Source organism: Malaclemys terrapin, chromosome 4 (assembly GCF_027887155.1).
Source record: "Malaclemys terrapin pileata isolate rMalTer1 chromosome 4, rMalTer1.hap1, whole genome shotgun sequence".
Lineage (NCBI taxonomy): Eukaryota > Metazoa > Chordata > Testudines > Emydidae > Malaclemys > Malaclemys terrapin.
The window spans coordinates 30077668-30090005 of NC_071508.1; the positions used below are offsets into that span (position 1 = coordinate 30077668).

General features: G+C 58.7%; 1 protein-coding gene across 1 annotated transcript in view; it reads right to left on the bottom strand.

Annotated features, from left to right (window-relative positions):
- Positions 1-1748: 1748 nt before the first annotated feature.
- SHISA4 (shisa family member 4) overlaps positions 1749-12338 on the bottom strand; it is a 42349-nt gene continuing 31759 nt past the window's right edge. The window contains exons 4-5 of the mRNA XM_054028272.1: positions 6595-6774; positions 1749-4061 (exon numbers count right to left, since the gene is read on the bottom strand). Of these exons, the coding sequence (XP_053884247.1) occupies positions 4015-4061; positions 6595-6774 (227 nt within the window). The 3' untranslated portion in view covers positions 1749-4014. The remainder of the gene's footprint in view (positions 4062-6594; positions 6775-12338) is intronic.

The following is a 12338-nucleotide window of genomic DNA, read 5'->3' on the forward strand; positions in this document are numbered from 1 at the left end:
CTGGTCTAACAGAACTGCTCTAGCTCAGTGGCTCCCTAACTGGGATGTGAGCTCCATATGGCATTCATTCACTTCACAAAAATCTTTAAGAATCAGTGCAGTTGAGGAACTGCTGCTACCTCTTCCACAAGTTAAAGTCTCACTGCAGGATTTACTGGGTGAAATTCGATTGTCCACGTTATATGCAGGAGGTCAGACAACATGCAGTCACTGCTAGCCTACATTTCATCCAACTGCGGGGGATGCGTCTTGAGCAAGTCGGTCCTATCCAAGCAGGGGGCAGTGGTGCAGATGTAAGCCCATCCCCCAGAGGGTAGTTGTGCAGACACACATACCGCCAGCTCGATGCTGCTGCCTCTGGCATCTGGGAGTGTGTGATACACGGGGGGCACATGGCAGACAGGTATCAGCCCCACACACATCTGCTAAATTCAGTATGAAGTGGTTTTGTTGCTTTCACATAAGTGACTACTAGGGTTATTATCTGTCAGTAGCCCCTGGAGCCCTGCAGAGTACCAGGTGCTGCACAGATACATGGTTCACAGTTCATGGAGGATAGATCCATCAATGGCTATTAGCCAGGATGGGCAGGAATGGTGTCCCTGGCCTCTGTTTGCCAGAATCAGGGAATGGGCGACAGAGGATGGATCACTTGATGATTACCTGTTCTGGTCATTTCCTCTGGGGCACCTGGCATTAGCTACTGTCAGAAGACAGGATACTGGGCTAGATGAACCTTTGGTCTGACCCAGTATGGCCTTTCTTGTATTCTTATAGTGAGTGGCAGGGCCTGCCCCAAAGAGCTTACAGTCTCAACAGACAAGACAAATGGGGATGGGGAAACAGAGGCATAGAGATTTGCTCAACGTCATACAACAAGGCAATGGCAGAGCTGGAAATAGAACCCTCGTGTGCTATGGTGTCCTGTCCACCACACTATGCGGTCTCGCATCAGTGGGATCCTGCTGTGCCCCCCAAGGTGACTGTGTTAAGAAGACAATGGGCTCCCTGAGACGACTAACCTGAAGTGTTTGAATCAGCCCGAATCAGCCCCATTGCTTTGGGAGGAGGAAAGGGGCTTTTCTGCCCAGCTCAGAGTCCCAGGGACAGCAGGACAGGAGCTTGGCTGACTGCCAGAGCCTGACAGCACCCTCACACACACTTACACCACAGGAGAGCCCAAGAGAGGTGACTCCCTGATGTGCCATGCCTAGCCCCGCTGGGGTGACGCCAGGGCCCGAGAGCGAGTTCGGGCCCCGGTGAAAAAAATTTTTCGGGCCACCCCAGCAAGGGCGGACCAGCTAAACAGGGCCAACAAGAGGGGGGGAAGCCGGGCCCCAGGCCCCCTTCCAGACCACCAGGCCCCGGTAATTTATACTGACTCCCCCCCCCCTTGGCCCTGGGTGATGCCCTGTGCACAGGGAGGCAGGTGTAGGAGCACTCTGCCTCCTCGGGATGCTCATGCTGGGATTTGCCTCCTGAGCAGCTGAGGGCAGAGACACTGACTATGTCCCCCTGGGGGCTTGTTGTCACGGACTATGTAAAGGAAACTCACCCTTCTAGCTGAGCTGTTGTCACACCGCATAGTGCAGCCTCCTCCCCTCAGCCAGAGGGCCCTGAAGGCCAAGGGTCTGTCCCTGCTCCTTGCTCAGTGGCTGGGATGTTTGATGGTACCCAAAGCCAGGCTGAATATGGTCCCTGCCCCCGCCAGGCGTCACCCTGCACTCTTCAAGTCCCAGAACACAGAAGGCATTTACCTATGCACAGGTTTAATCAGGTTTTTAGTGCACACTGATGGACACACTTGTCATTCCAGCTATGACACCGCAGCAGTGGCTGCTGCACGGCACTGGGCAGCAGGAGGCGGGTGCATGGCTGGAGCAGGAGGCCACCACACATAGAGTGATGAGGCAGCTCACATCCTGCCTCCAAGCCTTACTCCTGCTTCTTGGGGAAAAGCATAATCTGGGCTTCAGTGCAGGCATCAGGGAGGGGAAATCCCCAGGGCAGTATTGCACAATTGGCCAGGTGGCTTTCCTTTGAAGCACCAAATACCAGCTGTTGGCAGAGGTGTGCCAGCAGCCTAGATAGGCTGAGTCTGAGGTGGCAGGGCACAGGCCAGAGGGGCCAGCAGGTCTGACTTAACAGAGCAGGAGCTAGGGCAGGACAGGCTGGACCAGTGATCAAATCTTGCGCACCTAGCTTCCCAGTGACCTGGCCATGGCCCCAGGCTGCACAACTGTCCTAGAGGCCCTCCTGTCTCCCCCAGGGAAAGGGCAGTAAACAGTCTCAAATACTGTACTGAAGTGAACTAGGAGGAGCAATGACCCCAAATGACTCTGGCCAGCTGGGCAGGGACTACAGTCAGTGCCCTGGCACTACAGACAAGGTGAGAACTGATCTCTGTTACCCATTTCCAGGGACCCCAATGCGCCTGGGGAATGGTCAGTCACAGGTTTATCCACTTGTAGAGCAGGGAAAGGAGGAGAGGAAGAGACAGGCTGGGAAGCCAACCCGGCCTGCAGGGGAGGAGGCGGAGAGTTTCCCTCTGCCCTGCCGTATACATGGAGTGGGGGTGGGATCTCTAGCCTGAGGGTCAGGAAGGATGGCACTGATCAGGGGTGGGGAGATGGTGTTTCTCCAGGGAAATTCGCACTCCAGCTCTGGGGGACTCCTGTGAAGCATGAGTGTAAGCTCCCCTGCCGCTACTCCCATGAGCCACCTGGACCCCGTGAACCCCTAACCTTGCCACTGCTCCCTGGGGGCAGCATGGTGCGAGCGGGGACCCCCTTGGCCAGTGAACAGAGAATGCAATAGCATGGGGGCTGCAGCTCACCTGCGAGAGCAATGGTCACACTTGCTTTGTGGGGCTGAGCTGCATGATGCTGGCCAGATGCCGGATGGAAGCAGGAGCCTCCTGCCATCCAGGGGCCATGAGAGGAGCCCCACTGGGCTTGGCAAGTGATCCTGGACACCCAAGTGCAATGCGGGGCCATCCGCTGTTAGTGTGCTATGCTCGGCCCCATGCAGGCTGCAATGGCAGCTCCTAATGTGAGGTTTCTCCTTCGGGAGGGAGCCCACTGGGAACAATGAGCCGTATCAGGCCCCACTGAGCAACAGGACTGTGGGTGCCTACCAAGTGGCACCCTGCCCTGCCCCGGTGCCTGCGGCTTGCACCTGTCCTGCTGCAGCTGCAAATGGACAGGGCTCTCATGCTAGGTTTGGAGAAATTGCACCATGCCACAGGAGGTGCTGCCTAGGAGCCCCCCAGACCTTGGTTCCATGGCAATCGTTCTCAGGCTAATCTGCCCCTTTGGAAGGGCTGGCCTCTGCCAGGAGGACAAGGGGCCCATGGTCACACCATGGTCACACCAACAGGGCACTGCTCCCCCTCACAATTGGGCTATTGAGATCCCGGTGTCTGTGAGCGCTGAGCTCAGGTGGAGCCTTCGCAGAGGCGGCTTCAGCAGAGGGAACTCATCCCACAAAGGAGCCAGTGTCTGGCTGCACAAGAGCTTCCTTTGTGCTCATGTTGTGTGTTTTGGTCCCTCAGAACTCAGCCTCCCTCACTAAAGCCAGACAGAGCTGTGACACTCAGAAATGGCCCAGGGACTGCAGGAGTACCCCACTTGGCACATCCTGGGGTACCCCACTTGGCATGCCCTGGTGACTGTGGGGGTACCCCATTCAATAGGCCCTGGAGAGACCCACTTATCATGCCCAAGGGACTGCAGGGGGACCCCATTTGGCCCACCCTGGGGGGACCCACTTGTCATACTCAGGGGACCACAGGGGGACCCTAATTGGCATGGTCCCTCAGTGAAACAGGCAGGAGAGGGCAGGGGGCGTACTGCACCGCTTTGCTGAGAAGGTGGCAATGGCTAGTCTGGGACCAGGCACGGGGTGTCTGAGGTTCACAGGAGTCACAATGCAGCAGAGAAGCCCGCAGCAGGGGCTCATAAGCTCACAGTCCAGGGCACAAGGCGCTGACTTTGCAGTCTCTCTGGGGTCTCCTCAGGCTCCAGGGTAGGTAGGCTGTGGTGGGAGATAGGGTGGGGGTGCTGTGGAGGAAAGAGATGGAGAGCGTCATTCAGCAGAACCAAGTGCAGCGAGTGCCAGGATGAGACGGCTCCCACATGCCCCAGCCCTGGGGGTTTTGGGATAACTCGAGTGGGTGAGGCTGCAGCACACCCAGCCAATACACTCAGGGACCTACTGCTATGGCCAGCTGAGGGCAAGCTCTGGCATTATGGGGCTTAAGGCCTGGGCTCTAGCCCAGCTCCCCTCAGTATACAAGGGCCATCAATTCTGGGTCTGTTGCAGGGAATGCCCATTGAACACACAGGCTGTCACTGTTCTACAAGCCAGCCCCCAGTGCACTCTCCCTCCGGCACTGAGTGGAGGCCTTGCCACCTGCTCTCTGTGGAGGAGATCAGGGTCAGGGGACCATTCTCCTGCCCCATACTCAAAATCCCACTCTCTCCGCAGCCACAGGGTCATTTTGCAAGCTTCATGCTATCACCAAGGGCCTATCTATACTAGCCTAGAGTGTGCTTGGCTGGGGAGTGCCCACACCACCATTTAACTAGCCAGGGAACACATGCCAGGGCCTTGCCTTCGCTAGGGATGGACCTGGTGCCATCAGGTACCCACAGACAAGCCCCCTGGGGCTGCTGCCTCCACACAAGGGTAAGCAGATGAGCTCTGAAGAGTGGGACTCCAGCACAGCCCTGGGCGAGTGGAGCTCACAGGCTGCGGTGTGAATTCAGGCCCCAGGGAGCAGGAGTGGGGAAGAGTGTGCAAGTGACAGCACTGCCAGAGAGCCCCTGGCGAGAGCACGGGCACATGGGGCAAGGCTTTCCAAAGCACGCAAGTGCCATGGGGAATAACACAGACCACCACCACCCCCCGCCCTCCCCACATTGGGAACTACGCAGATCACTCCTCCCCACATCGGGATCTATGCAGACTGCCCTCCCCTGCCCTCCCCGCGTGGAGAACAATGCAGACTGTCCTCTGCACTGTGGGGAACCACACAGACTCCCTCCCCTGCCCTCTCCAAATGGAGGACAATGGAGATTCCCGTCCTTTCTGTTGTGATAACTGCGCCTATACATTTACCCTAATTGTAAGCTGAGCTGTAAAACATGAGTGAAGGCTCATAAACTGTCCCAAGAACTGATAACAACAAATGCTGATGGGAAAAGATGCAGCGGCGAGACCGAAGACAGAATTAATCCAAACAAAAGGGGCTTCCAATAAAGGACTGTGTTAAGAACATGCCAGGTAAACAAGGGTGTGACTGGAAAATCAATTAACCACAATTGGTATGTTGGAAACCAGGCTAAATCCATAAATAAAATACTGAGGGGCTGAGCTATTCCACCCATCACCCCTTTTGGGGTCCTCAAAAAGGGATTTTCAGGGGAATCTGCCTTCTGCAACACTGGCGGACTGAAAAAGAGGAGATGGGGAAGGAGCAAGCTTCACTGTCACAGCTGCCACCCCGGATCCCAGATCTTCTCCTGCCTAACCATGAGAAATGTCCTGACCAGACCAGGCTGGGGAGGGGGCCTGATGACATCAGTACTGGCTCAGGCTCAAGGGGCTCAGACTGAGGGGTTGTAACTGCAGTACAGACATTCGGGCTCAGGCTGGAACCCTGGCTCTAGGACCCTGCGAGGTGGGAGGGTCCCAGGGCTCGGACTGCAGCCTAAGCCTGAATGTCTACGCCACAATTAAACGGCCCCTTAACCCAAGGCCCACGAGCCCGCGTCAGCTGGCACAGGCCATCCACAGATGTGTAATTGCAGTGTTCGTGTAGAAGTAGCCAGAGTGGCTGATCAGAGCGTGTGCTGGGCCTGGGGTTTTCCAGCACTGTCGTAGCAAGTGACCCCAGAGACAGAAGCTCTCCTGTTCTGTTCTTTTCCCGCTTCTCTGTGTTTGTCTTGGTTTGTCTGCTAGGATGCGGGATCAGACTTTAACAGCAGCAGCAACAACAGCTCCAGCCCAGTAACTTCTCTTTAACCCAAATAGATGGTTATTACCCACTCTCATACCATCTAAAAGACTGTCAGAGTCAGACATGGGCTTTTTTCTTTCAAGACTCTCCAGCTAAAGGGACAGGGAATGAGAGAGGCTGTTACAACACAAGCCTTTCACAGGTTTCCTTTCTGTTCTGTCTCTTTACTGAAGTGTTAAAAGATGTGTAATGGTGGGTTGGTGTGTGGGACTGAGCAGGCTGAGGTCTCTATGTACCAAACCCTGGACCTTGGTAAACACTGGTTAAAGTTGGATGGTGACAGGGTCATGTTAACACCTTTGACACTTTGGGACCCTTTATTCCATCTCAATGAATACAAACAACCCCTCCCCTCCCGACCGAGAACAATGAACCCCCACTCCCTATGGAACCTGCTGGGTGCTGAACCCTTCTGAGAATATGGCTGTGAGTACTGAATCTCAGGGCAGAGGATACAGATTGTCCCCTAAGCGATTAGTGTCAGAGGAGACCCCAGGGCTCCTAGTTTTGGAGGGACGCAACTCTGTAAAGAAGAGCGCTTCAAGCAGTGTTGTGGTTCCTGCTGCTCTTACCTGCTGGGTTGTACAGCGGGGGCCCTGCTGGGTACATCGGATACTGTGCAGCTGGGGCAGTGGGCGGATACATGGCCATGGGGGCATAGCCTGGCTGTGGGGGTGCAGGTCCTGCTTTGGGATCCACAGGGTAAGTGAATGGTGGCTGAGCTGGGTAGCTGGACAACGGGATCTCCTGGCCTGCGTGACAAAGACAAGGTTTGCGCTTCAAGTCCCAGAGTGTGCAGTGCCACTCTCCTGCTACAGAGCAGGGGCACTCTGCAGTGAATACCCCCTCCCCATCCCCTTTTGAGACGCCTCCAGCAGGCTTTCTCCAAGCCAGCCCCCAAAGCACCTCAGAGCCTCCGAAATACTGCAGGCTCTCTGACAAACTTCCAACAGACCCCCACCCCAAGAGTCCACCACAGAGAGATCCCACCAGGCCACCCCAGACACCCCCATTGTAAGAGACTCTGCATCAAACAGCTCCCTGAGACAATCAAGCTCCTGTGGACCATTCCATTTTGGGGCAAAAATATGTCTGGGGATTGGTCCTGCTTTGAGCAGGGAGTTGGACTAGATGACCTCCTGTGGTCCCTTCCAACCCTGATATTCTATGATTATATGATTCCACGCCTGCAGCTCCATAGCGCACTAAAACGGCATAGTGCACTGGGGCTAGAATGCCCAGGGTGGGAAATTGCCATCATCCCCAGGCCCGAGAGCCCTAGCTTCCTGCCTGGACTGGACCCTCCCTTAGCAAGCACCACAGACTCAAGCTTCACCACCAGATTGGCCAGCAAAACGTTTAAGTGAGCTGCAAAGGCCAGGTGTCCAACGGAGGAGGTGACTGCTCCAAACCTCCCATGGGGCTTTCAAAAGGACGTGCTCTACCCTGAGCAGTGGGGCCCCGTGACATCCCAAGCTCTGCTGGGCTGGACACCCACATCCTGAGTGAACCTCTCTGCTGAGAGCCCCAGGAACCTGCTTCAGATGCTACAGGGACCATGTACACCCCCTAAAACTCACTATCTGCAAAGAGTAGAGATAGTTCCTCCTTCCAGCCCAACATTTTACAGTGACCACAGTGCAGGGAGTAGTGCTGGGCTGGCAGCCCCAGAGATAGAGTCACAAAACAATTACAAGTTTCAGAGTAACAGCCGTGTTAGTCTGTATCCGCAAAAAGAAGAACAGGAGTACTTGTGGCACCTTAGAGACTAACAAATTTATTAGAGCATAAGCTTTCGTGGACTACAGCCCACTTCTTCGGATGCATATAGCTATATGCATCCGAAGAAGTGGGCTGTAGTCCACGAAAGCTTATGCTCTAATAAAACAATTACAGAAGGAGCACAGTAGGCACCCCCACCCCCTGCGAATGTCCCTCCATCGAGTCATGGGGGTAGGAGAGGGTCACTTAGTCTCCAGGGCCCATTCATGGGCGGCGGGTATTTACTCCTGGGGGAATTCTGTGCTAATGCGCATGCACAGAATTTATGTCCCCTGCAGATTTCTTTGCTTCCCCGCAGAAAAATCACTTTCTGATGGGGAAGCAGAGGGAAGCCACAAGAGTAGTCATGCAACCTTCCCAAGGAGTGTTTCAGGTGCCCAGGGCAGTCAGCAGAGAGGTAAGTCACAGTAGGGCAGGAGGCAGGACTGGGGAAGACCGGGCTGGTGGCTCCTAACCTGTGCTGGGCTCAGCTGCTAGTCCCAGCTGGGATGGGGAGGATGGGACTTCCTGTTTCCCTGAATGGCATCTGGGGCTGGGTCAAACCCACCCCCAGATTTCTCCCCTGGCTGCAGGAAACTACAAACTCCCCCCCCCCGCCTGCTTCCTGCACCCATCGCTTCTGAGTTGCACAGGGAGGGATCCCTGTACAGGGAGCTGCACCCCCATCTGCCCCCATGCATCTAGCCCCCCTCATGCCCAGACCCTCCCGTCAAGCCTCACTCCCGCACACTCAGAAGCCCCACGATGAGCCCCACTCCTCCTGCACCTGAACCACCCCAATGAGCCACCCTCACCCGGATCCCCACCCCACCAAGCCCCAACCAGCTGCACCTGGATCTCCATCCCAATGAGACCCACTTCCCCCGCATCTGGACCCCTCACTGAGCACCCCATACCCAGAACCCCCTGCCAAGCTCTATCCCCCCCATACCCAGACCCACGCTGCTGAGCTCCAACCACCTTCACCCCTGTGCAGAGTCTCATTACCATTGCATCCAGAACCACCACCCCCAAACAAGCCCCTGTGCATCCAGATCCCCTCTGCAGCTGGATCCTCCACTGAGCTGCCCGCACCCAGATTGCCCAACACAGAATTCTTTCACTCCACACCTGGATCCCCCCACTCTAAGCCCCTCCACACTTGGATTATGCCTTGCTGAGCCTGCCTGCCCACAAGGAGGGACAGGGCCCTGGGGTGTTTCTGGGGCAGGCTCGGCCCTTGCACTGTGTCAGCATTGGGTGCAGCCTCACTGCTGAGTTCATGTCCTGGGGGGGCCGGAGCTGCACAGTGATCTCCCACCTCTGTGCGGTCAGTGGCCTGTAGTCCCCAAAACCATGCTGGAGCCTCTACATTTATTTGACAAATAAAATTAGCAGAATTTTAAAATACTGTGTGCAGAATTTTTATTTTTTGGCACAGAATGCCCTCAGGAGTAGGTATTGAAGGGCAGGGAAGGCTGAGCCTCCCCAAACAGCCTTGTGTGACCCCGCCCATGCTCCGCCCCCAGGTCCCTTCTTGCTTCCCAGTGCTGTGCTGCGGGGGGGCTCTGCCACCCGTGGCTGGGGCCCCTAGACTGATGCTGGGGCTAATGGGGGCCAGCCTGTGCTCCGGGGCTGGAGGGAGGGAACTCTGGGGCTGCAGGGAAGGGGGGCACGCCGCCCGCCCTCCTGCCCAGTGCTCTGGGGCTGGGGGAGGAGGGCCCTGCCACCCGCCTGGTACGCTGGAGGGCAGGGGGCATGTGCTGCCCGCCCAACCACCCAGCGCTCTGGTGCTGTGGGTGGCCTGGGACTGTGGGATGTAGCTGGCAACCACGCAGGGCGTAGAGGGGTTCTGGCCTCTAGCAGGAGGGGCGGGGCCTTGGGCAGAAGGGGTGGGGTGGGCTGGGCTGGACTGGATCGGGGGCTAGCCTCCCCGAGCCTGGGGTTAGGGTGACCAGATGTACCGATTTTATCGGGACTGTCCCAATACTTGTTTGTCCCGCATACCGACCCATGTTTGGTTGGGACGCAAATTGTCTCAATATTTTGCACTCCGGCGCACAGGCAGAGGGAGCTCGTGCCCTCCCCGCCCCCAACTCAGCCCTGGCCCTACCCCAACTCCACCCCATCCCTGCCCCATTGGATCCCTCCCCAAATCCCCGCCTTGGCCCCCCCTCTTCCCCAAGCACACCGCATTCCTCCTCCTCCCCCCTCCCTCCCAGGCTTACGCGAATCAGCTGTATGGCGGTGCAAGTGCTAGGAGGGAGGGGAGAGAAGCAGGACGTCGCAGCCCGCTCAGGGGAAGCGGAGGTGAGCTGGTGCGGTGGGGGGAGGGGCAGGGAGCTGCCGGTGGGTGCTCAGCCCCCACCAATTTTTCCTATGCTCCGACGACTCCCCCTCTGTGAGTCTCTCATCTGGTCACCCTACCTGGGGTTCACCTGCCACCCATGGGCCCATTCATCTCTTGGTCTCTGCTGAGATGTAATTCGCAAAATCATATGCGGCATATGGCTGAGAACTTCAAAACTGGATGGTAACAGACTGCAAATCTGGTGATATTCTCAACAAAGAAACGGCCTCAACCAGGCCTGGAGCTCTTTCCATTGCTTCACACGGACTCAACAGACACTCTAGATGTCAGAGTGACAATCCTGGAATCTTATTATATAGATGAGTGGAGAATGGGACCGGGATTGTGATGCTGGCAAGCCAGGTGCCAGCTCATGCCAGGCCCCTAGCACTGACAAATGCAAAACTAGAAACCAGTCTGGCTCCCCTGACTGTTAGTATTTGTAAAGTAAGAATTAGGTTTATGAAAATGCGTTTGGTGTTTAGACTTTATGGAATGCTTGTAAATTGCTGCTGGCATTAATCTCACTTATAATACCTTAAGATTCTGTCACAGGTATTTTTAGTAGAAGTCAGAGACAGGTTGCAGGCAATTCATGGAAGCCTGCAACCTGTCCCTGACTTTTACTAAAAATACCTGGGGGGGGGGGAACAAACAGAGCACGGTTGGGGCTTGCATCTGCTCCAGCCATGCTGCTGCTCCTGCAGCAGGGGCTGACTGCTGCTGCTCCATCCCCAGGAGGGCTGACCCAACCCCAGCTGCTGCTCTAGCAGGCCGGGGACTACTGCACCAGCAGCTGGAGGCTGGCTACTGGTCAGCTGTTTGGCAGCCTTGGGGTTGACTGCTGGTCAGCTATCCCTGCAGCACTCCCAGCCATTATGCTCCGGCAGCCCCCCAGCTAGCCACTGGCCAGTGGTTCCAGGGGCTCCTGCTCCGGCCTGATCGCTGCTCCAGCAGTCCCGGGCTGACTGCAGCCGCCATTCCGGCGGCAGCAGTTCCGTGTCTGTGGGGCTGGCTGCCGGTCAGCTGTTCCAGCAGCTGCTGTTCCAGCAGTCCTGGGACTGGCCATCAGTCAGCTGTTTGCCAGCCCCTCCAACCATTGTTCTGGTGGCCCCAGGGTTGGCTGTGGTGGCCATTGCTCTGGCAGCCCCAGGGCTGACTGCAGGTCTGCTGCTTCGGTGCCGTGCCACCCTGCACCCCATCTCACGCCCCACCCCCCAGCTCCAGCGGCCCTGGGGCTGGCCACTGGCCAGCTGTTCCGCGAGCCTCAGCTCCAGCCCTGACCCAGAAGAAGTCCTGGAGGTCCTGGAAAGTCCTCCCGTGACTAAATCGTATTCTTATCCACGTTACAAGCAGGGCCGGCTTTAGCAAGAGTGGGGCCCGATTCCTGGGGGCGGGGCTTGCTGTCCGATCCGGAGCTGCGCCGCGGGGGCCGGGCTGGACCCGAGCAGCGCCACGGGGACCGGGCCGAGGCTGGGGCCGGAGCCGCGCTGTGGGGACCGGGCCGGGGCCGGGGCCGGGCCGGAGCCGCGCTGCGGGAACCAGGCCGGGGCCGCGCCGGGCCGGAGCCGCGGGGACCGAGCCGGGGCCGGGCCGGGCCACAGCCGCGCCGCGGGGACTGGGCCGGGGCCGGGCCGGAGCCGCGCCGCGGGGGCCGGGCTGGAGCCGCGCTGCGGGGACCGGGCCGGGGCTTGGCCGAAGCTGCGCCGCGGGGCCAGGGCCGGGGCCGCGCCGGAGCCGCGCCGCGGGGACCGGGCCGGAGCCGCGCTGTGGGGACCGGGCCGGGGCTGGGCCAGAGCCGCGCCGCGGGGCCGGGGCCAGGCTGGAGCCGCGCCGCGGGGACCGGGCCAGGCCGCGGGGACTGGGCCGGGCCGGAGCTGCGCCACGGGGACCGGGCCGGGCCGGAGCCGCGCCGCGGGGACTGGGCCAGGCCGCGGGGAGTGGGCCGGGCCAGAGCCACGCCGCGCCGCGCCGCGGGGACCGGGCCGGGGCCGGGCTGGAGCCACGCCGTGGGGCCAGGGCCGGGGCCGCGCCGGAGCCGCACCGCGGGGACCGGGCCGGAGCCGCGCTGCGGGGACCGGGCCGGGGCTGGGCCAGAGCTGCGCCGCGGGGCCGGGGCCAGGCTGGAGCCGCGCCGCGGGGACCGGGCCAGGCCGCGGGGACTGGGCCGGGCCAGAGCTGCGCCGCGGGGACCGGGCCAGGCCG